Here is a 26,376-nt window from a genome sequence, read left to right as displayed (position 1 = left end):
GCTGGGGTTTTTGAAGAGGTAACAGAAAGGATCGATGAGGGTATTGATGTTGATGTGGTGTACATAGATTTTTAAAAGGCATTGGATGCAGTGCCAGACAACAGACCTGTAAGAAACGTTATAGCTCATGGAATAAAAGGGACAGTAGCACCCTGAATACAAAACTGACTGAGTAACAAGAAGCAGTGAGTAATGGTCAATGGATATTATCCGGGCAGGAGGCAGGTTTGTAGTGGTGTTCCCCAAGGGTCGATATTGGGACCCTTGCATTTCCTGATATATATTAATAATCTCGATACAAAATTTGGAAGTATTGTAAACTGTGAGAAGGACAGTGTAAAACTTCAAAAGCTCATAGACAAGTAGATGGAGTGAGCAGATAGGTGGCAGATGAAGTTTAATGTGGAGAAGTACGAGGTGACCCATTTTGGTAGGAAGAACATGGAGTGACAATAGAACATAAGGGGTAAAATTCTAAAGGGGGTGTTGGAGCAAGGGATCGGAGTGTATGTGTGCACAGATCATTGAAGGTGGTAGGGCAGGTGGAGAGAGCAGTTAATAAAGTATATAGTATCCTAGGCTTTATTAATAGAGGCATAGAGTAACAGAGCAAGGAGGTTATGTTGAATGTTGGACCTCAGCTGGAGCATTATGTACAGTTGTGGCCTCCTTCTGCATTTGGCTCCCACTCAATCTTCGTTTCCTGATGATGCAACAGTAGTGGGTCAGATCTTAAACAACAATGAGTCAGAGTACAGGAGGGAGATAGAGAACCTAATGGCGTGAACTAATGGCAACAATCTCTCCCTCAATATCAGCAAACCTAAGAAGCTGGTCATTGACTTCAAGAAACCGAAGAATCATACACACCCCTGCCAATGGGTGCCGAGGTGGAGATGAAATGAAATGAAATGAAAATCGCTTATTGTCACAAGTAGGCTTCAAATGAAGTTACTGTGAATAGCCCCTAGTTCCACATTCCAGTGCCTGTTCAGGGAGGCTGGTACGGGAATCGAACCGTGCTGCTGGCCTGCCTTGGTCTGCTTTCAAAGCCAGCGATTTAGCTCTGTGGATGGTTGACAGTTTCAAATTCCTAGGTGTGCACATCACCAATAATCTGTCCTGGTCCACCCATGTCGGCGCTACAACCAAGAAAGCACAACAGTACCTATACTTCCTCAGGGAACTAAGGAAATTTGGCATGCTCACATGGACTCTTAGCAATTCTAACAGATGCACCACAGAAAGCATCATAACTGCTCGGCCCAAGACCGAAAGAAACTAAGGAGAATCGTAAACACAGTCCAGTCCATCACGTGAACGCGCCTCCCATCCTGGACACCTCCCGCTGCCTTGAACAAACGGGCAGTATAATCAAAGACCCTTCCCACCCGGGTTATTCTCTCTTCCAATGTCATGGGAATGTCCCTTTAAGAACTTTTGTCTTCTCAAATGGCTGCAGTGATGTCATTGTGTGGGTGGAGCTGGACGATGGCTCTGATTTTTACTTTCGTTTTGAGCTGGAAGCCGTTTGTGGCTCTGAGTTTTACTTTTGGTTTCGACAGAAGCTGTATTCAGACAACAAGGATCTTGGAGTCTCTCTCTCTGCATGTTAAAAAGGTGTCTCCAGATCACTTGATAACTTCAAAGTAATAAGCGTGTTCTGGGAGGAATTCAAACCTACTGTTTTGTGGTAAAAGGGATTGTCTAATTTATGGACATTGTTATTGGAGTGAAACAGTAAAGGGAAGTTATTAAGGGTTAAATATAGAGTATTGTAGCTGCGTGCAGTATTTATGTTTGTAGTTGATAAAATGTTTACTGTGTGTGTTTATAAAATGTTAGCTGAATTCGTAGAATAAACTTTGTTTTTGATTAAAAGTGCTTAAGGCCGCTGTTGAATAACACCTGAAAGACAGGCCCTTGTGCTCCTCATAACCACAATCTATAAACAGTTGTGGGTCAGGTGAACTCCATGATATACTTTGGTGTTCTCTAAACCCTGGCCCATAACACCAACTTCTTCCATCAGGCAGGAGATACAGAAGTCTGAGAACACCCACCAACAGATTGAAAAACAGCTTCTTCCCCGCTGTTACCAGACTCCTGAATGACCCTCTTATGGACTAAACTGATCTCTCCACACATCTTCTCTACTAAGCAGCACTACACTCTGCATGCTTCACCCGGTTTCTATGTCTATGTATTTGCATTGTGAATTTATCGTTATGCCCTATGTTTTTCATGTATGGAAGGATGTGTCTGGACTGGATGCAGAACAATATTTTTCACTGTACCTCGGTGTACGTGACAATAAATCTAAATCTTGTAACAATTCTGATCGGCCAGACCAGGTGAGAGTAACTGGTTTCCTTCCCTAAAAGAAGATCAGTGAGTCCACTGGTTGTTCCTGACAATTTGGACAGCTTTGTGGACACTTTTACTGGCTCCAGATTTCCTTAATTTGAATTAAAACACAATTGCCAAGATGGAATTTTCATTGATGCACGCTGGAGTTTCAGTGCAGACCTCCAGTAACAAAACAATTACATAACTACGCTTATTAATATTTAATAGAAAACTCTAGTAATTACAAGACATTGGAAGTTAAAAAAAAAGACACTAAATAAATTGTGTAGTTAATAATGCAAACATTTAATAATGTTTGTTCCAAGTTATGTCACCATGATTATGCGATGAAGCAGGTCTAGTATTCCCCATTTGATAGATTGCTCTTGGGGGAGAAATAATCAATGTGTATATAACATTGATGTTTCTCTCATATCTAGTACCAAATGGTAGATACAAGTGTACATGCATGCTGTGAGCAGGACATTTAACAGCACTCAAACTAGACATTCTGGTGTCCAGTTTCTCACATTGATCACCATTAACTCCAATTGAGTTCCCAGTTCTACTTGCACTTTCACGCACGCAGCAAGAGTGAATAGATAACAATGTCCCTCCCACCGAGACCTTTCCGCCCCCAAGCGAGCATCCACCCCTCAAATCACTATGCGACCCCCAACTCTCCTTCCACCCCCCTCCCTTCAACACCACAAACCCTCCCTCCACCCCCCTCTCCCTTCAACATCCCCCAACCCTTCCTCCACACCCCCTCTCCCTTCAACCCCACTCCCACAACCCTTCCTTCACACCGTCCCTCTCACCACATCGAACTACGCGTGTGGCTAACAATGCCCTCTCTGTCTCCCCTCAGGAAAGGCCAGACTGGCACTCCGGTACCGGACACAAGAATCCTCACTTCCTTCGACGAATGAGCTCTGGAGGTGACTGGTGTGGCCAAGGGCAGAATGGTCACCCACACGGAGTCTGGCGGACGCTGGTAAGGAGTCATCGGGCTCCACTCTGAGGACCTCTAAAACGTGAGTTGTTCTTGTCTTACTGACTGACCCATTCCTCCCACTGACCACATGTCCATTCTCCCGCAGGTCCTCCAGCCAATGGTGCCGGCCTAACCGGGTGGCCCCCCTCTCCTGCCTTCCAGGAGACCACCCCGGAGGGGATCTCCGAGAAGACGTGATCGAGGTGTCACAGCTGTCATCCCCACCCTCCACCAGCGCAGACACACACATCTCAGTGGGAAACGTTAGTGGTCAGGCTTCTGGGGCACAATCTGGCGTGCACCACACTGCTGCTGGTGTACATCAGGTGGAGGCAGGAACCCCCTTGCGAGATAGCAGTCGGAGAGCTTCTGGATCCCATGACCCAGTTGGGACCCAGCCTGATGCTGAACCTGTGGACGAGGTCATCCCAGAGTTGGAGACGCCAGGGTGTAGCCGGGACATTGAGAGAGAAATGTCAGCGTCACTCCAGCAGGTCCATAGGCTCTTGGAGGAGTCCCAGAGGCTACGGGCGCAGACGATGGAGCCAGCAATGCATGGCACAGGCGCCAACACTGCCAGGGTGGCAACTGCAGTGGAGAGCCTGGTGCATAACATTGACACCATTAGTGAAGGTGTCTAAAGCAGTCCATGAAGACCATGGCTGAGGGTCTCGACAGAATGTCCGCCTCACTGAGGAATGTCACCCAGTACCAGGCTGCCCTTGATGAGGTTCTGCAGGACATGTCCCACTCTCAGATGGGACTGGCTCTCCGATGTGGAGCTTGTCCCAGTTGCAGGTGGGCATTGCCGAGGGGCTGCAGAGCATGACCCAGTCATTGAGGAGCATGGCCGAGGGCGTCAAAATGATGGTGCAGACCATGGGGAGCCGCCAGGGCTGGCAGAGCCAGATGATGCAAGGGTAGCCGGGGCTCAAACCAGCTGCTCCTCCGTCCCATGGTGAACCCCAGGGCCCAATGAGCACCGAGCAGGAAGAGGGGGCGTTGAGTGCTAACCCGGATCTGTCCAATGGAATGGGGATGGTGGCCACCAGCCCCCCCAAGTTCCACCCTTCAGATGAGGCCACAGCTAGCAGACTGGAAAGGGTGGAACGGCTGTGCATGTGCCACCGACAAGTGAGCCAGAGCCCTCTGGCTCCAGAGGATCCTGCCAAAGGAGCTGGCTGCCTCCACCCCTGATGTGCATCTAGGGGACACACCTAGACATAGTGGTAGAGCTAAGGCGGCAAAGCACATCGAGAATCACCGTCACGAGAGTGCGGAATTTTTTGCACACAATAAACATCCTTGTGCACAAGTATGATGCCTCGGTCACCTTCTTCTTCAATGTGGGCCAACCTCCAAACCCTTGGTCCATCTCTCCAGGCACCCCCCCTCCCCATGACATTCACCCACCCTCCAGCCGTGGACATGTCCCCAGAGCTGCCTCCCATGCCCTGGGTGTTCGGATGTTGACTGCTGCATGTGTGGGGTTGCGACCCACAGTGCTCAGGCCCAGTATCCTTGCATCAAGGTGTGATTGGGATGCTAGGCAATGACTCCCACATGCTACGTGGCCCGCCCAACCACGCGAATCCACGTGGGTTGCATGAAGTGCTCACTTAACCACGATTGCCAATTCCCTATTAGCAATAGCCTCAGGCGCATGGCTAGAAGCCTTGTCAGAAGTGGTCGTTAGGGCAGATGGGCAGGGAGAAGGGTTGTCTCCGGAATGGGTACACACGATCCAGGGGTTGGCATGGTGGTGCCACGTGCGGTTGCCCCTCCGGCACCTCCTTCCCCACACTTCCACAGTGGTCCACCCCTTCAGAGGATCCCCCACCCTCAGCCAAAGGACCCCCCACTCCCAGCTCAAAAGGAGCACTAATCTGTGCCAGCATGACCACTTGCTGAGGAGGCCGATGAATGACGGGAGGCTATTAGATATGGGATCCCTCTGAAAGATCATCCTATCTAGACACACATCCCCACCCTGTGCCTGTAACCCAGTAACCCCACCTACCTTTTGTCACTGAGCAGCAATTTATCATGGCCAATCCAGCTACATGCACCTGTACATCTTTGAACTGTGGGAGGAAACCGGAGCCTCCAAAAGGAAAGCCATGCAAACACGTGGAGAACATACAAACTCCACACAGTCACCCAAGGCAAGAATTGAACCCAGGTCTCTGGCGCTGTGAGGTAGCAGTGCTAACCACTGTGCCACCATGTCGCGCTAATTCTTCAATCTCTCCTCGTAGCCTCTCTCAACCAAGGAAGCAATCATTCGAACATTAATCGTAGCCTCTTGCAGCAAGTATACCCTTCCTTTTGTTCGGAGACCAAAATGGTGTACAATACTCCAGATGTGGCCTCCAAAGTCTATATAAGATTTTAGCCAGTCTTTCCTTCTCTTGTACCCAACTCCCATTGCAAGAAAGACCCATGCTGACCCCGGCCGCTGCCGCCTCTATCTCCAAACTTACTATTGTCTCCCCCTTCGGGCCTCCAACCCCCCCCCCCCCCCCCCCCCCTCCCCCACAGGGTAAGAGGGCCTCCAAACCCCCCTCCCCAACAGGGTAAGAGGGCAAGAGCCATCCAGATTCTTCCCGTGCAACGAAAAACACAACCCGGGCGTTACCCCGCCCCCTGAGAGAAACACAGAAAAAAAAAATCAGAAAAAGAAAAGCGAACAACGTAAATACTACTATCAATCTTACATCAGGCCAACAACCGGTTACAGATCTCCGCCAGAGCGTTTCACCCACGTGCAGCTGCCCCTTAGTTCAAATCCAGTTTTCATGCTTAATAAATGTCCACGCCTCGTCCGGCGTATCAAAGTAATGGTGCCTGTCCTTGTACGTAAACCAAAGCCTCGCCGGATGCAGGAGCCTGAACTTCACCCTTTTGCTGTAGAGGACCGCCTTAGACTGGTTGAATCCCGCACAACTCTTAGCCAGTTCAGCTCCCAAATCCTGGTATATGCGAATTTCGCAGTTCTCCCACTTACTGCTCCGCTCCTTCTATGCCCAACGCAAGACACACTCCCTGTCTGTGAAGTGATGGAACCTTATCACCATCGCCCTTGGTGGTTCGTTTTCCCTAGGCTTCCTCGCGAGGACTCTATGCCCCCACGCCCATCAGCGTCCCCAGCATTGTAGTCACATACGTGCTCGCGTCCGCCCCCTCCGCACCTTCAGGGAGGCCCAGAATTCACAGGTTGTGACTCTTAGACCTATATTCGAGGTCATCCAGTCTCTCCTGCCATCTCTTGTGTAGGGCCTCGTGCACCTCCACTCTGACCGCCAGGCCCAGGATCTCATCCTCATTCTCAGATACCTTCCTCTCCACCTCTCTAATCACCTTCTGAGTCTCCACCATCTTTTCCATGGAGGCCTTCATAGGGGCCAGTATCTCCGTCTTCAGCTCTGCAAAGCAGCTTCTCAGAAACTCTTGCTGCTCTCTCGACCACTGAGCCCACGCTGCTTGGTCCGTGCCGGCCGCCATATTGTCCTCCCGGACCCGCTCCGCTTGTTCCCTGCAATCGCTCTTTTAACGGCCCCACTCCTGGTTCCCTCCATGCAGCAGTGGGGCGAACCTCTCCAGCGTCCTTTGCCACGCCTTGAATCACGGCCAAAGTGCCGTTGCCGCTCCATTTAAAGGCCCAAAACTCCGATCCCGGCGAGAGCTGCCGTGTGCGCGACCTAATCAGACATGGTCGCTACCGGAAGTCCCCAAATTACACTTTTAAACAAAGCTTCCACTCCACATTTATCAATGAATCCAGTCCAGGATTTTATATCTCTTCTTTCAGGTTTCCTTTGTCTTAACAGCTGTTACACAAACAGAGATCTAGCCACCGATTTCCATAGTAATTTCCCCTCATGTTCCGCAAGCTGTAGTAAAATCTCACAAACATGCAAATCACTTCAAATATCTTTCTGGCGTCTCAGCCTTCTTCTCAGCTCTGTCTGTCTGTACTGCACAGTGCTCTGCTCTAATACATTTAACCTCACTCTTCTTGGAACTTCTCTTCTTTTCTCCAATTTCCTTAACTAGCTGCTCTTCAGATATCTGCACTTGTTTTCTGAACCATGACTCCAGGGTATGGTTTTTCTTCCAGCCAGGCTGAGAGAGAGATGTTCCCTCTCTGGCCTTCTAATCCAATTTCGTCGAGCAGAGCTGCCTTCTCTCTCACTACCTCGGCATGTTTGGAAAGATTTTCAGGTTGACACACTCAACCTGTTTGACCGTGTTATGAACGCATCTTCCTTGGTCATCATGTCCTGGCGTGGGACTCGAACATGGAACTTTTGGCTTAAAGGCAGGAATGCTAATCACCGGCGCCACAAGACCATCCTGCCAGTTAGACCATCGAAATCCCCCCATAAATTGGTCAAACTCCATTCCCCAATCCAAAATCCATGCTGATATTTTATCCCAGTGCCCCGTTGGAACATTCTTAAACAATAGATTCTAGCACTTCCCTACTGATAAATCAGGCCAACTAGCCTATCTCTCCCATCTTTGATATGACCAGTCCAGTTCCACGTTACATTACCTTAGCTGGCACAGAGAAGGTAACCAGAAGACTAAAGGAGGGGGGCATTGGGGTGGCAAAATGATTTGATTTTTCCACTCTTGATTGCTATGGCCATCCTCTGCCACAACGTGTGTGTGTGTGTGTGTGTGTGTGTGTGTGTGTGTGTGTGAACATCAGGCAAGGTCAGGATTCAGCTTGGCTGTAATGAAACTTGGGGTGATCAACCCAATTGATATTTAAGCTGGTTCCTTTCATTAACTCCAGTAGGGGTCACTGCTTACATGAAAGTAGGAGCAGGGAAATTAGATTATACCCATCAGAATTCAAGTCAGAAATTTTGTTTCCTCTTCACATTACAGGTCGTCTTGTTTTCAGTATTATTATGTTGCTGTAATAGCTATACCTAGTTAATAACATATATGCCCAAGAGGCAAACAGTAATGACAAAGTATAGTATAATATGAAAACATCAATATTTCCTTTGCCTGGCTGATTGCTCAGTCCTAGGCCAAAGGTATACAAGCCAGGAATCTGGTTTGGTCACAAACTGAGCTTTAAATTGCACCTTCTAGCCACAATAAGGACTATGTTTTTTTTTTCACCTTCGCAACAAAACCTGCTGACACTCCTCCTGCCAATTAAGCCATTATCAAGCTTCGCCACCTCCGGATTCAATTATTCCCATAAAACAAGAAGAAAACCTGATATAAATGGGAAATTTGAAAATATGCAAAAGATCAGGCAGCATTAGAGGTTCTGCTATATAAATACAGGTTCAATCAAGGCATTCAAAGAGGGAATTAGAGGATTATTTGGAAACAAACAATGTGCAGCATCTGTGGAGAGACATGTTGGCGAGAGACATGTTGGCTTAACGTTTTCAGGTCAATGACCTTATGCCTGAACAGTCACCGACCTGAAATGTTAATTCTTTCTCTCTACAAATGCTGCCTAGCCTGTTCAGCCTTTCAAGCAATTACATTTTTTAATTTCAATTAATTCCCCTCATCAGTCCCCAAATTTCATCAGTAAAAATCTGCAATGCATCCTAAAACCTGCCACTTGCATTTTGCCAAGTCTTAGCCACTTGCTAAGTCTCACTCCTCTATTGTGTCCTTGCTGAATTCCGTCAGTATCTTTCTCAATGGCCTTCCAAGAGCTCACCATCCCCTCACCAGAACCTATTGAGAATGCTGTTCATCCAACTCCAACCACCTCTGCATTTTCCCCTTCCTCCCCTACATTTACAGTTGTCTCCACCCTGCACTCTGGAATATTCTTTCTAAACCCTTTTACGTTGCGCCCTCGTTTCCTTCAGCTGGCGCCTTAAAAATCACCACATAGATTCGTCGACCGAGACGGAAATGTTTCCCCCGCATTGCTTCACGTTAGGTTATTTCTTCATCTCTATGAAGAACTTAGGAACTTTCCATTACTACGTCAAAGACATTGTCAACGTGTAAAGAGCTATTATTGGGCCAGATCTTCTTCCTTTCTTAAAAGCAACACGTTTGCTGCTCTGAACATATCAGAATATGTTGGGCACTTCTGTTGACCTATGAGTCATATAACGCGATTTTTAAAATGAGAGCAAATGAGCTGGATTTAAGAATTTCACAGATCACAATATAGTACCAGTTCTAGCTTATGCATTAATCAATACTGGATAAAATATATTCAGCAATTGACTATATTCATTTTTATACTCCAATGCCGAGGGAGTGCTACACTGTCAGACATACAGGGCGTGATTCTCCGGTGCTGACCTCGCGTTCAGCGATCGGCCAGGGACATCCTCGTTTGCGCCTAAATTGGAGGCGGCGTTGCTTTTGCGATGCTTCGGCCCCTTGAAAACCGCCGCACGCCGTCAGGGCGGCCTTCGGACGTCACCTGAGGCCCTCCCACGATGCTCCGCCCCGATGGGCCAAGTTCCTGACAGCGTGGAACACTTATCACTTTTATTTTGTAAACCTGGTGTGGCGGCTGCGGACTGAGTCCAGTGCCGCCACAGTTGAGGGGCGGGGGGGGGGGGGGGGGGGAACGTTCCGCTGGCAGGGGGGGGGGGGGGGGAACGTTCCGCTGGCGGGGGGGACTGGTGAGGGGTGGTCCGCGGGTGGCGAGGCTAGTTACAGGGGAGCAGTTTTTGGCAGGCCAGGTGTGCGTGCGGCTGCCACCATGTTGCAGGGCGCACAGCCGCCATGGACCCAGCAATTCTCCAGCCGTATCTGCAGGTAAACCCGCGGGCTTTACGCTGCACGGCTGCTAGCATCCCACCAGGCGGAGGATTGGGGAAGCTTTTGCGCTGTTTTTTCTGCAGTAAACCACCACTGTTCACACACCGGCGTCAGCACTTAGTCTGCAAACCAGAGAATCCAGCCCCCAGTCTTTTGGATGAAATGTTAAACCAAAGGCTCTATCTGCCCTCTCAGGTGACACAAAAGACCTTGCCACTACTTTGAAGAGCAGAAAATTCTCGCCAACATTTATCCCTCAACCAATACCACAAAAGAAAGATTATTTGGTTATTTACCCGTTTGTGGGATCTTAATATGTGCAAATTTGCTGCCACATTTCTCAATTACAACGATGAAAAGCTTGGAAGTGTTGGTGCACAAAGAGAATTAGTGACCCAAATACAGAAATCACTAATGGACATGCAAAAAAAATTACTAAAATGTCGGATGAAATATTAGCCTTTGTCCAAGGGGGGCTGAAGTACAGAAGGGGTTTCTGTTATGTTACAGCTGTACTGAGAATTCTACCAGCTTTGGGAGGGATCCAGCACAGATTCATAATGCCGTGGTTAGCGCTGCTGCCTCACAGCACCAGGGTCCAGGGTTCAATTCCGGCCTTAGGTCACTGTCTGTGCGGAGTCTGCACGTTCTCCCCGCGTCTGCTTGGGTTTCCTCCGGGTGTTCTGGTTCGCTACCACAGTCCAAAGATGTGCAGGTTAAGTGGATGGGCCATGATAAAATTGCTCCTTTGTGTCCAGGGATGGCAGGTTAGGTGGGGTGCTCTTGCAAAGGGTCGGTGCCAGCCCAATGGGCCGAATGACCTCCGCCAGAACTGTAGGGATTCTATGGATCATAAGAAAGAGTAGTAGTAGAAGGTAACTTCTAACCACTGCAGTACTTTGTCGTGCATTATCAGAGGCCAATAGTGAAAGAGAAGAGTGAGCCTCAGAAGAAATCGCTCCTCATCTGTCTTAATTAGGAGGCTTTTATCATTAAACTGTGACACTTAATTCTAGATTCCACAACGAGAGGAGCCACCCTCTCAGAATCTAGGCTGCCTGTCAAGTGCCTTATGATTCTTATATTTTTAAATAAGATCACCTCTCACTCTTAAATGCCAATACAGGGAGTATAAGCCCTCCCTGCTCAAACCTGGGAATCAGCCTAGTGAACTGCTTCCAATGCAAGTATAGCCTTCCTTAAAGAGACCAAAACTGTACTGAGTTCTCCAGGTACAGTTTCACCCATGTCCTGTGCAGTTGTAGCAGGACTTCCGAAATTTCTACTCCATCCCTTTTTAATAAAGGCCAACATTCCATTTCCCTTCCTAATGACTTACTGTACCTGGCTTTGAGATCCATGTACAAGAACACCCAGGTCCCACTGTACCTCCACATTCTACAGTCACTCTCCATTCAGATGATATTCTGCTTTACCGTTCTTACAGCTAGAGTGAACACGCTCACATTTTCACACGTCATGAGAGAGTACCTTTAAGAAATGGGTGTTTATAAATGGTGTGTATATAAAGATCTGTAGTGAGAGTGCCTTTAAGAAATAGGGTGTTTACTACTGCAGTGATGTCAGAGTGTGGGTGAAGCTTAGGCTGGCTGTCAGCTTTTTACTTTCATTTTAGGCTGTTTGCTACAGGGTGTGTTTTAGTTTCGTTTTCAGAGCTGGATAGCTGCAGTCACAGCCAGAAGGGGTATTCGTCTCTCTCTCTGTAATCTAAAAACTGTAAATCGATCCTTTGGTGATTTAAAACTAATAACTGCTCTCAGTAGTGACTTTAACCTGATGTGCTTCTGTTAAACCATTTTTAAAAAGTCTTACAGATGTTAAAAGGAAAGCTTAAAGGATTACTTAGTGTTGTATTCTTTGGGGGTTGTATTTGAATTAATGGTTGCAAAGATGTTCACTGTATGTTTTAAAAAGGTTAACTTGAGTTCATAGAATAAAATTGTAAAAATACTTTTCCATTTCTGCTCTACCACACCTGTAGAGTGGGCCGTATGCTCCCCATACCATAATCGAGCAAAGGTTGTGGGTCAGGTGAACTCCATGATACACCTTAGGGTTCTCTAAACCCTGGCCCATAACAAATTGGGGGCTCGTCCGGGATAAAAGTCCATCTATTGGATTGCTTTGTGAACGTAAAGATGGTGAGGGGTGAGCACATTGTGGGTGCTTTTCAGGTGTGGTATTCTCGTTTAAGTAGGGAGTGGGTTGTGGACAATGGCTCTTTCAGAGGCTCTGAAGTTTTTGGGGGTGGACACGGTCACACGCAGTACCTTACGGACAGAGACTAAAACCAGACTGTTAGATTTGGCAAAAACATTGCAGTTAACATTAACTGACGAAACACAAAAAGGCGAGGTAATTATGGCAGTGGCTAAGCATTTAAAGTTGCCTGAGATACAGTTTGACTCATTGGAAATGGCAAACATTCAGTTACAAATTAAACAAATGGAGCATGAGAAAGAATTAAAGCAGCTTGAATATAAAAGAGAGGAAAAAGAAAGAGAGAGTGAGAGCAGAAAGAGAAAGAGATAGAGAGGAAAAAGAAAAGGAGAAAGAAGAAAGGAGAAAAGAAAGAATAGCCCTAGCAGAACAAAAATAAAGAGAAAGGGAGATACAGATCAGGGGAAAAGATAAAGAGAGAGAGTTTGAACTTCAGAAAATGGCCATGAAACATGACAGTCAGTTAAAATTGGCAGACGTAAAGGGAAATGTACAGTTGGATGATAGTGATGAGGATAGTGAGAAAGAGCATCAAAGTCGAACGCTTGATGGGGATCTATTTAAATATGTCCAAGCATTGCCAAGGTTTGACGAGAAGGAGGTTGAAGCCTTTTTCATTTCATTTGAGAAGGTAGCTATAAACAAATGAAATGGCCACAGGACATGTGGGTATTACTGATTCAAACAAAGCGGATAGGTAGAGCTAGTGAAGTGTTTGCATCACTACCGTTTAAAGAAAGAATTTGGTCAAACATACATGGAGTTTGAAAGGATCAAACAGAGTAATTTTGATAGGTGGATAAGGGCTTTGAAAATAGACCAAACGTATGAAGCTCTCAGAGAAATTATACTTTTGGAGGAGGTTAAAAATTAAATTCCTGATGTAGTGAGAACTCATGTGGAAGAACAGAGGTTTAAAACTGCGAGATTAGCAGCAGAAATGGCAGATGATTATGAATTAGTTCATAAATCAAAGTTTGGTTTCCAACATCAGTTTCAGCCTGTAAGAGATAGAAATTGGGGACATGAGAAATTCTCAAGTGGTAAACGTAACGGTGATCTGATGGGAGATAAAAAGGAGAGTGTACCTCAGACTAAAATAGAAATCTAGTAGAGTGGAAAAGAAATGAAAAATTTCAAATGTTTTCACTGTAATAAACTAGGCCATGTAAAGTCACAGTGTTGGCGGTTGAAGAAAAGCACTGGGAAGGCTGAGGTGGTAAAACAGGATAAGACAGTGGGGTTTGTTAAAGTGGTAAAGGAAAGCCCAAGTGAAGCAAAGGAGGTGCAAAAGATTGTACAGCCTGTTCGAGAGGTGATTGATAAGAAGGTGCCAGATATCTTTAAAGAATTTACTTGTGTGGGTAAAGTTTACTCATGTCTATCAGGAGGAGCAGGTAAAGAAGTCACAATTTTAAGAGGTACAGGAGATAGTCAATCTTTAAATGTTAAGAGATGAGGAGTTATGTAGTTTGGGAAGAATTTTGCCAGAAAAGGTGGTAATATGTGGAATTCAGGGTGAGAGGAGTCGTGTTCCATTATATAAGGTAAAGTTGGATAGTCCAGTGAAGAGTGGTGAAGTGGTAGTAGGAGTAAGAGAAACTATCTTGTCCAGGAATACAGTTTATCTTGGGTAACGATATAGCTGGATCGCAGGTGGGGGTGATACCTACTGTGGTTGATAAGCCAGTGGAAAATCAGTGTTGAAGGACACATATCCTGGGATTTTTCCTAATTGTGTAGTAACAAGGTTGCAAAATCACAGGTTAAGACAAGAGGAGAAATAAAAGAGTGAAGATGATGTTGAAGTGCAATCATCAGAAACAATTTTTGATCAGATGGTTGAAAAAGAACAAGAGCAGGTGAAGGATGAGGCGGATATTTTTAGTTCAGGAAAATTGGCGGAGTTACAACAGAAAGATGTAGAAATAAACCGGATGTATCAGAAAGCATACACAGAAGAGGAATGTGCGTGTATACCAGAGTGTTTTTACTGTAAAAGTGATGTCTTGATGAGAAAATGGAGACCTTTACATATGCAGGCGGATGAAAAGTGGGCAGATGTTCATCAAGTAGTATTGCCGGTAGGGTATAGAAAGGAGGTTTTGCGAGTTGCACATGTGGTACCAGTGGGAGGTCATTTGGGAATAAGGAAAACTCAAGCTAAAATCCAGAAACATTTTTATTGGCCTGGACTACATAAAGATGTAGTTAAATTTTGTCAATCATGTCACACATATCAAGTGATAGGGGAACCTCAAGCAGTGATAAAACCAGCACCCTTAATACCCATTCCAGCATTTGAGGAACTTTTTACAAGTGTCCTAATTGATTGCGTAGGACCAATTCCTAAAACAAAAAATGGGAATCAATATCTTTTGACTATAATGGATGTGTCTACTAGGTTTCCAGAGGCTATTCCAGTACGTAATATTACAGCTAAAAAGATTGTGGAGGAGTTACTTAAATTCCTTACGAGATATGGACTACCCACAGAAATACAATCGGATCAAGGATCAAATTTTACCTCCAGGTTATTCAAAGGAGTTATGGATAGCTTAGGAATAAACAATTTAAATCAACTGCATACCATCCAGAATCGCAGGGAACTTTAGAAAGGTGGCATCAGACATCAAAGACAATGTTGAGGGCTTATTGTCACGATTATCCAGAAGATTGGAATAAAGGAATTCCATTTGTACTGTTTGCAATTAGGGATGCACCTAATGAGTCAACCAAATTCAGTCCTTTTGAACTAATTTTTGGTCATGAGGTAAGAGGACCACTTGAATTGATTAAGGAAAAATTGGTGAGTGAGAAATTGGAAATTACATTATTGGATTACGTGTCAAATTTTAGGGAACGATTAAATAGAGCAAGTGAATTAGCTAGACAACATTTAAAAGTTACACAAAATGTGATAAAACGGGTAGCGGACAAGAAATCCAAAGTTCGTAGTTTTGCCTGTGGAAATAAAGTTTTAGCATTGTTACCAGTGGTAGGTGAACCTTTAAAAGTAAGGTTTTGTGGACCTTATCAGATTGAAAGGAAATTAAGTGAGGTGAATTATGTGGCAAGAACGCCAGATAGAAAGCAACTCACTGAGTGTGTCATATGAATATGCTTAAAAGGTTCTTTCAAAGGGAAGGAGAGAAAAGGAGGTTTTAATGATTCTAACTCAAAGTGACGAACCAAATCCAGATGACTGTGAATTTGACATACCTCAAATTAAATTGGAAAATGAGGATGTTCTTAAAAATTGGGATAAGTTATTGAGTTACCTTCCAGAGGAAAAAAGGACTGACCTGAAAAAGAGTTATTGATATCACGTGGGAAAGTTTGTAGAGATAAATTGGGAAGTACTAAAATGGCTATACATGATGTAGTTGTGGGAAACGCTGTTTCAATCAAACAACATCCATACAGACTTAACCCTTTAAAATTGGCACAGGTTAACAAAGAGATTGAGTGTAGGCTTAAAAAGTGGCATAATTGATATGGGTTGCAGCTAATGGAGCTCACCCATAGTGATGGTGCCTAAACCAGACGGTACCCAACTGTTGTGTGTGGACTATAGAAAGGTTAATGCAGTTACAAGAATGGACCCTTATCCTATCCCATGTTTGGGAGTTTGCAGAGAAAGTGGGACAATCAGCTTTTATTTCCAAACTGGATTTACTTAAAGGTTACTGGCAGGTACCTTTATCCGTAAGGGCGAAGGAGATTTCAGCTTCTGTAACTCCAGTTGGTATCTACCAATTCAAAGTTATGCCATGTGGTATGAAAAACGCCCCAGCCACATTTCAACGGTTAACTAACAAAGTTGTTTCAGGATTACCCAATTGTGCGGTATACATCGCGATCTGGTCATTTTCAGCCAGACATGGAAAGAACATTTGAAACATTTGATGGAGTTATTCGATTGACTTCAGGAGGCGGGTTTGGTGGTTAAACCTAGCCAAAAGTGAATTTGGAAAAGCCCAAGTCACTTTCCTTGGCCATACAATCGTACAGGGACGAATGGTCACATGGGATGTGAAACATGGGAAACCAACAGTTATTGAGGAGTTTCCAATATCCTCAAGACGAAGGGAAATAATGGAATTTTTTGGCATAGGTGGATTTGATCGAACCTTTGTGCAAAGGTTTTGTAGCGTGATTGCTCCACTGATGGACTTGCCGAAGAAACGTCGAAAATTTCAATGGACAGCGTAGTTTCAAAAGGCATTTGACTGCCTGAAAACTGTGATAACCAATGCTCATGTGTTGGAAAATTACAAGGGACTCTGTGATCAGATTGAACTAAAGTATCTGACTTTAAAGAGACATGCCAAGGCGTGGAGTAATGGATGGATCATGCAGAGACCTTCTTGTTCAAAGAGACTGTCAATCGAGAAGGATTCCAGTTGGAGGAAGAACAAAAAAAATGGACTATATTATTATATTGATTGGCATGTGTTGTTTTTTGAGACGGAAAAGTATATTTACTGTGTACATTTCTGAAAGGATGGTGAAAAGGTGAAAAATTAAACCATCTTGAAGTTGATGGTTTATTTTTTTTTCTTGGGGGGAGGTGTCATGTGAGAGTACCTTTAAGAAATGGGTGTTTACTACTGCAGTGATGTCAGAGAGTCGATGGAGCTGGGCTGTATGTCAGCTTTTTCTTTTCGTTTTAGGCTGTTTGCTGCAGGTGTTTTATAGTTTTGTTTTCCGAGCTGGATAGCTGCAGTCACAACCAGAAGGGGTATTAGTCTCTCTCTCTGTAACCTAAAAACTGTAAATCGATCCTTTGTGGTGATTTAAAGCTAATAACTGCTCCCAGTAGTGACTTTAACCTGATGTGCTTCTGTTAAACATTTTTTAAAGACGTATGGATGTTAAAAGGAAAGCTTAAAGGATTACTTAGTGTTGTATGCTTTTGGGGTTAACTGGAGTTCATAGAATAAACATTGCTTTGCTTTTAAAAAATACTTTTCCATTTCTGCTGTACCACACCTGTAGAGTGGGCCGTGTGCTCCCCATACCACAATCTATTAAAAGTTGTGGGTCAGGTGAACACCATAATACACTTTGGGGTTGTCTAAACCCTGGCCCATAACACACAACAAAAAACAAAAATACTGGACATCTCAGCATTGTGGAGAGAAAAGGGAGCTAATATTTAGAGTCTGGATGACTCTTTGTCGAAGCTGGATTTTCCCCACAGTTGTACTCCATCTGCCAAATGAGGGGCTGGTTTAGCACAGTGGGCTAAACAGCTGGCTTGTAATGCAGAACAAGGCCTGCAGCGCGGGTTCAATTACCGTACCGGCCTCCTCAAACAGGTGCCGGAATGTAGCGACTAGGGGCTTTTCACAGTAACTTGATTGAAGCCTACTTGTGACAATAAGCGATTAATATTATGTTTGTCCACTTATTTCACCCATCTATGCCTATTCTTCTTAGACTCTTTGTATCCTCCCCAGAACTTACTTTCATACCATTTTTTGTATAATCTGGAGATTATGTCAAGATTGGTACCAAGGCCACAAAGGGTTCAAATTGCAGATTATATTGATGGGTCTTATTTATTCACAAATGTGTGCTCAGACTGAAGACGGATTGTCTGCCGATGCTTTATTGTGAGGCATTTCCTCCGGTAGTTATGTTCAGTGGTGATTTGCCATTGCCGCCCACTCGGAGGCAGTTCCCAAGTCTACCTCCGCTGGAATAGGAATCAAACCCACGCTGTTCATGTTATTCTGAACCATCTGCTCGCCACCTAGCCAACTGAGAGAACCAGCCTCCGCGATTAGGCTCATATTTCCACAAAAATGTAAGACGATGGGATGATCCATTTGGATATATTTAAGATAATGAAAAGAGTTGATGGAGAAACAATTTCTACTGATGGGAGAATTCAGAACGGGAGGGCGGGGGAAATAACTTAAAACCCGAGCTTCGTTATTATGGGGTGATGGCATGAAGCACTTCTTTACATGAAAGTCACCAAAGTCCCATAGGCTGCTCTCCCCATTTTTAAGAGAGCTGACTGGCAGTGATTTAACCTGTCGGTGTCACCACCTCAGGTGAGGGGCAGGGTTGAGAAGGCGGGGTCTTTTTCACAAAGTTGATACAAATTGGTAACTGAACCCCCACCACAAACAAGGTTAAATAAAACTTTCAACAATTGCGATTAACAGATTTTGTTCAGCAATGCTACTGAGTTATGGAGCCAAGGTGGGTCTGTGGAGTTTACGGTGCACATCAGTTCTGATTCAAATGGATGGCAGAATTAACTTACCAGATGAATGAATGGCCTACTCCTGAACTGGTGTTCATTAAAATAAATCAGGATATCCCAAGGTTGCCAAAGATGCTGCATAAATATAGATTCAATCAACGCACTGGAGGAGTAATTAGATGATTAAGAGGCGGTGTTTCATTCGGGGCTGGATGCAAAAAACCGGGGGGGGGGGGGGGGGCGATCTTAGTGGAAAAGAGGGTGTCGCTCGAGGCGTCGAGCATTGTGGCAGACAATGGCGGTGGGTATGTGATGGTAAGTGGCAAGCTGCAGGGGGAGTGGGTGGTGCTGGTCAATGTATACGCCCCAAACTGGGACGATGCGGGTTTCATGCAGCGCATGTTGAGCCGGATCCCAGACTTGGAGACAAGGGGTCTGATAACGGGGGGCCTGATAATGTGGGGGGGGGGGGGGGGGGGGGGCTGATAATGTGAGGGGGGGGTGATTTTAACATGGTGCTGGATCCGGCACTGGATCACTCTAGATCTAGGATGGGTAGGAGGCCGGCGGCGCAAAGGTGTTGAGAGGGTTTATGGACCAGATGGGAGGGGTGGACACATGGAAGTTTGCGAGGCCGGGGGCCAGGGAATTTTCATTCTTCCCCCACGTTCATGAGGCCTATTCCTGGATTGATTTCTTTGTTATGAGTAGGGCGCTGATTGCGAGAATGGAAGATACTGAGTACTCGGCGATAGCCATTCCGAACATCCTCAGCATTGGGTGGATCTCGACCTGGGGGAAGAGAGGGACCAGCGACTGCTTTGGCGTTTAGAGGTGGGGATGCTGGCGGACGAGGTGGTGAGCGGGCGAGTCCGAGGATGTATTGAAAGGTACCTGGAGGCCAACGATAATGGGGAGGTTCGAGTGGGGATGGTCTGGGAGGCGCTGAAGGCGGTGGTTAGGAGAGAGTTGATCTCCATTCAGGCCCACAGGGAGAGGAGGGAGCAGAGAGAGAGGGAGAGGTTGGTGGGGGAGATGGTGAGGGTGGACAGGAGGTACGCGGAGTTTCCGGAGGAGGTTGCTTAGGGAGTGGCGCAGCCTCCCGGCCGAATTCGACCTGTTGACTACCGGGAAGGCACAGGGGACAGTATATGAACATGGGGAAAAGGCGAGCCAGATGCTGGCGCACCAGCTTCGGAAGCGAGATGAAGCCAGGGAGATCGGGGGAGTTAAGGATAGGGGAGGGAGTGTGGTGCGGAGTGGGGTTGGCATCAATGGGTTCTTCAGGGACTTCTACAGGAAACTGTATCGGTCCGAGCCCCCTCTGGAGGGAGGGAGGGATGGGTCGCTTCCTGGACCGGCTGAGATTCCCGAGGGTGGAGGAGGGGCAGGTGGAGGGACTAGGGGCGCCGGTTGGGTTGAAGGAGTTGGTCAAGGGGATAGGGAGCATGGAGCCGGGGAAGGCACCGGGGCCGGATGGGTTCCCGGTTGAATTCTATAAGAAGTATGCGGACCTGCTGGGCCCTCTGTTGGTTAGGACCGTTAACGAGGCAAGGGAAGGAGGGGCTTTGCCTCCGACGATGTCTCGGGGGCTGATTTCCTTGATCCTGAAGCGGGACAAGGATCCCCTGCAGTGTGGGTCATACAGGCTGATCTCACTCTTAAATGTAGACGCCAAGTTGTTCGCGAAGATTTTAGCCACGAGGATAGAGGACTGTGTGCCACAGATTATTCACGAGAATCAGATGGGGTTTGTGAAAGGGAGGCAGTTGAATACTAATATACGGAGGCTTTTGAATGTCATAATGATGCCGGCGGTAGAAGGGGAGGCGGAGATAGTGGCGGCGATGGATGCGGAGAAGGCCTTCGATAGGGTAGAGTGGGGGTACTTGTGGGAGATGTTGGAAAGGTTCGGCTTTGGGGAGGTGTTTGTCAGTTGGGTGAGGCTTTTATATGAGGCCCCGGCGAGTGTGGCCACGAATAGGAGGAGGTCGGAGTATTTTTGGCTACACCGAGGGACGAGGCAGGGGTGTCCCCTGTCCTCCCTGCTCTTCACGCTGGCGATTGAGCCCCTGGCCATGGCGGTAAGGGAGTCGAGGAACTGGAGGGGGCTGGTGCGGGGTGGGGAGGAACACCGGGTGTCGCTCTATGCGGATGACTTGTTGTTGTATGTGGCGGACCCGGTGGGGGGGATGCCGGAGGTGATGGAGATTCGCAGGGAGTTTGGGGATTTCTCAGGGTACAAGCTCAATATGGGGAAGAGTGAGCTGTTCGTAGTGCACCCAGGGGACCAGGAGAGGGGGATTGGTGAGCTCCCACTAAAAAGGCCGGAGAGGAGCTTTAGGTACTTGGGGGTCCAGGTAGCTAGGAGCTGGGGGGCCTTGCATAGACTCAACTTTACAAGGCTGGTGGAGCAAATGGAGGAAGAGTTTAAGAGGTGGGACGCGTTGCCACTGTCCTTGGCGGGTAAGGTGTAGTCAGTCAAGATGTCGGTGCTCCCAAGTTTTCTGTTCCAATGCCTCCCCATCCTGATCCCGAAGACCTTCTTCAGGCGAGTTAATAGGAGCATTACGGGATTTGTGTGGGCACAGGGGACCCAGAGGGTGAGAAGGGTGTTCCTGGAGCGAAGTAGGGATTGGGGGGGGGGGGCTGGCGCTGCCCAACCTCTGTGGGTATTTCTGGGCCACCAACGTGGCGATGGTGCGCAAATGGGTGATGGAGGGGGAGGGGGCAGCATGGAAGAGGCTGGAGATGGCATCCTGTGTGGGCACAAGCCTGGAGGCGCTGGTGACGGCGCCGCTGCCGCTTCCTTCAACGAGGTATACCACAAGCCCGGTGGTGGCGGCTACCCTCAAAATATGGGGACAATGGAGACGACACAGGGGGAGGTGGGGGCCTCGGTGTGGTTCCCGATACGGGGGAACCACCTGTTTGTCCCGTGGAGAATAGACGGTGGGTTCCTGAGTTGGCACAGGGCAGGTATTAGGAGGATGGGGGACCTGTTTGTGGATGGGAAGGTTGCGAGCCTGGGTGAGCTGGAGGAGAAGTTCAGGCTCCCCCCTGGGAACACCTTCAGGTATATGCAGGTAAGGGCGTTTGTCAGGTGGCAAGTGGTGGAGTTCCCACTGTCGCCGCCGGGCAGGGTCCTGGACACGGTGCTCGCGGGGGTGTGGGTTGGAGAAGGGAGGATCTCGGCAACATACCAGGTGATGCAGGAGGGGGAGGAGGCCTTGGTGGAGGAGCTGAAGGGTAAGTGGGAGGAGGAGCTGGGTGAGATCGAGAAGGGGACGTGGGCGGATGCCCTAGGGAGGGTAAACTCCACTTCTTGCGCGAGGCTCAGCCTCATACAGTTTAAGGTGCTGCATAGGGCACACATGACCGGGACAAGGATGAGCCGGTTTTTTGGGAGTGAGAACAGGTGTGTTAGATGCTCAGGGAGCCCAGCAAACCATAACCATATGTTCTGGGCATGCCCAGCGTTGGAGGACTTTTGGAAGGGCGTAGCGAGGACAGTGTCGAGGGTGGTGGGATCCAGGGTGAGGCCAGGCTGAGGGCTCGCAATATTTGGGGTTGCAGAGGAGCCAGGAGGCGAAAGAGGCCGGCATTCTAGCCTTTGCGTCCCTGGTAGCCCGGCGGAGGATTCTTCTTCAGTGGAAGGATGTGAGGCCCCCAAGCGTGGAGGACTGGATCAACGATATGGTGGGGTTTATTAAATTGGAGGGTGAAATTTGCCCTAAGGGGATCAGTGCAGGGGTTCTTCAGGAAATGGCAACCATTCCTAGATCTCCTGGCAGAGCGGTAGAAAAGGGCCAGCAGCAGCAAGGGGGGGGGGGGGGGGGGGGGGGGGTGCGTCTTTTTGTTCTGTTTTGATGGGGCATGAACATTTGTTCATCAATGTTGATGATGGGTGTTAATTTATTTCTTTTTTGTATATATTGGGGGGGGGGGGGTATTTCTTCTCTTTTTGTATTTTGTTATTGATATTTTTGTGAAAATTTGAATAAAAATTATTTTTTTAAAAGATGATTAAGAGGCAATGTGTAGGGTTAGGAGGAGAAGGCAGGGTGGCGGCTCTTGGTGAAATACTCATCCAGAGAGCCAGTGCAGACACGACTGGCCGAATGGTCGCCTCCTGCGCTAGAACAATCCTGTGACCAATGGGCTATACTAATGCACACTGATTCGACTTTTAGCCCATGCTAAGGGATCAGCCTTCTGCAGGAACTGAAACCATTCAGGAGCAACTCCAAGGTGATCTGACCATCACCCCCATTACTTTAAATGCAGCTCACACGCATTTCGCCTTTACCAACTTCATGTGCTCAATGAGTTGATGTTAACAGGCACTTCTGCAGCAGAAGGATAACTTTCATCTCATCCACACACATACACACAACCCGGGCGAAGGGGGCAATTTACCTGCAACATGGTGACAACGTGACATGGGTTCAGGAGGTAAATTAAGGTCTTGGTGGCGAACTTGAAGCCGACTTCAATGCCAAAGGTGAGGCACAGGGCGACCAAGAGCAGGTTCTTGCCCAGGCTGTCCTGCTTCTCCGGGCACGCTCTGGCCAGTTCTTGCTGCCTAATCTTGCGGTAAGCCACAGCCATCTCCAGCAGAGAGATGGCCACAAAGATGATGCTCTCCACCCATCGCTGGCGGACAGGGAGGAACGCTGCGCACTCGGGTCCTCCGTTCCCGGCGAATTGAGGATCCACCCCTCCGTACGCCCAGTCCAGCAGCATGCACACGTTGTACCGGCACATCGCCCTCTTCTCGTCTTGGTCAGAGCAAGCGGGAGACGGGGCAGAGGCTAAACCATTCGCTTCTTGTCGAAACATGAACTTTGCAAAGAGGCCTTTCTGCCTACCGCTGCTTTTTCAGGTTCCCTGATGGGGGGGGGCTGGGTTGCAGATACAGATGCTCCCTTCTTCTCCCCACCCGAGCGCAGTTGCTTCCTCTTCTCCTCTATCTAACCCAAAACATCCTCGCCCGATTGTTGACCGCTCACTGGCTGCTTTTGTGACAAAGTTGCTGAAGCAATTTCCCTGTACAGGAACGATAGCGGCTGAAACGGTCTTCAAAAAACAGGATTGGCTGAAACGGACATGAAATCCCACCCACCCTGGACACTGCCAGGCTCGACTCCGCCAGTCACTTTACAGAGGGGGATGTCTCTCACTCCTCTCTCTCTCTCTGGAAGAATAGGCTGCCTGAACAATGCAAGGGGCAGAAATGATCATGCGATTTGTTTTACTTGGAGGGAAGTGTTGCCTTTGTCAAGTAACCTGGTCCTGAGCTTCTTTCTGTTGAATACGCAGTCAGCACGAAGCGAGAGGAAGGCAGCCTTTCTTTATTCGTCAAATTTGCTCATTTCCTTTCAGGCCAAATATAACTGAGTAGTCACTTGGCGAAAACCTGATGTGTTTCCATTTGCTAAGCAACTCGCTCATTCCCCCCCCCCCCCAAATTAATCTTATTTTGCATTCTAATCTGTCTTATTCCAGTTAGACCCTTATGCAGAATGCCGCACCAATGCATTTGATCGAGTTTAGTTAATTTACTTTCATTTTGTAACGGGTCCCATTAAGGAGGATCATTAATCATTTAGCTCATTGGTATGTATCTGCCATCAATACACTGGGAAAGAAAGGGATTGTTAAAAGCTTTGGGGGGGGGGGGTAGTTGTGAACAGAGGGCAGGGATTTAACATTCGCTGTATTTTCAGTGAGTATTTTCTTTCAAATACCTGTTTATTTTTATTGACTGATGTGTGTGTGCTGCCATTTGACACACGCCACAATCAGACGCTTTATCTTAAAACGGGCAACAATCCAACACTAATTCCTGGAAGTACACACACCCCTTCCCCCGGAAACAGGCAACAGGTCGGTCAGCAGCTGCGGGGGGAGCTGACAAGTAATCGTTACAGGTTCAGTTTCTTGGTCAGAATTGAGCAAAAAAACCTCAATGGATTGAACAAAGGAAGTGAGGAAGACACACACAAGAGAAAATCGAATTTCTTACAAAGTCCTCAAGAGAATAAGTGTGACTAAAATAGCTAAAGTAATATTTAAATTGATGTAATATTAAATTAAGCACAAATAATAAAGGAATTTGCCTTTTGCCACCTCAGTATCTCCCCAAACACCAAACAATGAAATGAAGTACTTTTGAACTGTAAGTATGCTGTAGCCAATGTGAAGAGAACTCCCTCAAACAGCAATAAAGTTCCAGAATTTCTGTCGTTTCGCTGTTGAAGGGATATAAATCCCTTTGTGCAGCCTCTCCAATGTCCCCATTTTGTATGTTCCCAACAAAGCCTCTTGATTTGCTTGATGCCTTCCCAAGGCTATTGTCTGGAAGGGTACAATAGCAGCCAGGACATCAGGGAGAACTGCCCTGCCCTTCCTGGAATAGTACCGTGGCATCTTTTACATTCTGGGAGAGCGGGCTGGGCCTCGGTGAAACGTTCCATCCAATAAAGTAGGACTGCACTCCTTCAGTTCCAAACTAGATTGTGTTCTTAAATATCTGGGCAGGGGCTTCAATTCACTTCCTGACTCGGGGAGGGTGAGATTGAGACACAGCCGGAGCACAGCCATAGCTACCAACTGGAAAACATTGGCTGGATCGGGCAGAGCCAGCATCCTTTTTATGAAAGGGAAATCATGCTTCACAGGGAACTCCAGGGAGACAACACACCACCCTGGAGTCACCTCTGCACCCACACAAATGCCTATTTAGCTATAAGAACCTTGCATTAAATTTATGCCAATCAGAAAATTATTTAAGCAACTTCCGGTTGCGGCTATGCGGAGCTAAGCCGCACGTTCGGCAGCTCCCGCTATTTAGGGACTTTTGGGCCGTTTCGAGGGCCCCAAACGGCGCTGCTTTTACGCATCCCGGTGGGGGAAGGTGCCTGGAAGAACTTGCCCCACACTATATGGTGCTCACCCGGAGTGGGAAGAAGAAAAAGGCTGCAGCAACTCCCCCAAAAAGACGGGGGAAGGAAAACAAAATGGCGGCCGGCGCAACACGCAAGGACTGGTGGAAGTGGGCGCAGGAGCAACAGGCCTCGCTCCTACATTGTTTTGCTGAGCTGAAGGCTGAGCTGCTGGACTCCATGAATGCAACTACGACCAAGCTGCTTGGGACCCAGGAGGCGTCCATTCGGGAGTTGCAGCAGCAGGCCGCTGAGAGGGAGGAGGAGGCCGTGGTCCTCGTGGGGAAAGGAGTTGCACGAGGCACTTCACAAAAAGTGGCAGGACCGCTTGGAGGAGCTGGACGTTCGCACGAGGCGAAAGGCAGGTGAGCCCCCGAGGGCGGTGCTGGTGCGGTTCCACCGATTCAGTGACCGGGAGTGTGTGCTGCGCTGGGCCAAGAAAGAGAGGAGCAGTAAATGGGAGAATTCGGTAGTGAGGATCTACCAGGACTGGAGTGCGGAGGTAGCTAAGCGGCGGGCCAGGTTCAACCGGACGAAGGCGGTGCTTCATGCCAAGCAGGTCAGGTTTGGAATGCTGCAGCCTGCGCGCCTGTGGGTGACATACAAGGACCGGCACCATTACTTCGAGTCCCCGGAGGAGGCGTGGGCCTTTGTACAGGCAGAGAAGCTGGACTCGAACTAGGGCCTGGGGACATACTTTGGCCGTCGTTGTTTCCGCTGTGGCTGTTTTTTTTCAACTGTTTCAGCTTTTTTAACTACAACATGTGTGTTATGTATGCTGGTTTTCTGTTTGCTCTGTTTACGGGTGGGTTTGTTTGTTGGGCATGGTTGTGGGTTAGGTGGGG

The 26,376-nt window shown here is 47.5% G+C and overlaps 1 protein-coding gene across 1 annotated transcript in view; it reads right to left on the bottom strand.

Annotated features, from left to right (window-relative positions):
- LOC119951909 (transmembrane protein 164-like) overlaps nucleotides 1–23,964 on the bottom strand; it is a 181,920-nt gene extending 157,956 nt beyond the window's left edge. Inside the window, exon 1 of the mRNA XM_038775301.1 lies at nucleotides 23,004–23,964. Coding sequence (XP_038631229.1) covers nucleotides 23,004–23,426 — 423 coding nt within the window. The 5' untranslated portion in view covers nucleotides 23,427–23,964. The remainder of the gene's footprint in view (nucleotides 1–23,003) is intronic.
- Between the last annotated feature and the right edge of the window lie 2,412 nt (nucleotides 23,965–26,376).

Source organism: Scyliorhinus canicula, chromosome 17, assembly GCF_902713615.1.
Source record: "Scyliorhinus canicula chromosome 17, sScyCan1.1, whole genome shotgun sequence".
Taxonomy (NCBI): Eukaryota; Metazoa; Chordata; class Chondrichthyes; order Carcharhiniformes; family Scyliorhinidae; genus Scyliorhinus; species Scyliorhinus canicula.
The sequence above is the reverse complement of the archived record's forward strand: the minus strand, read 5'-3'. Positions and strand labels throughout refer to the sequence as shown.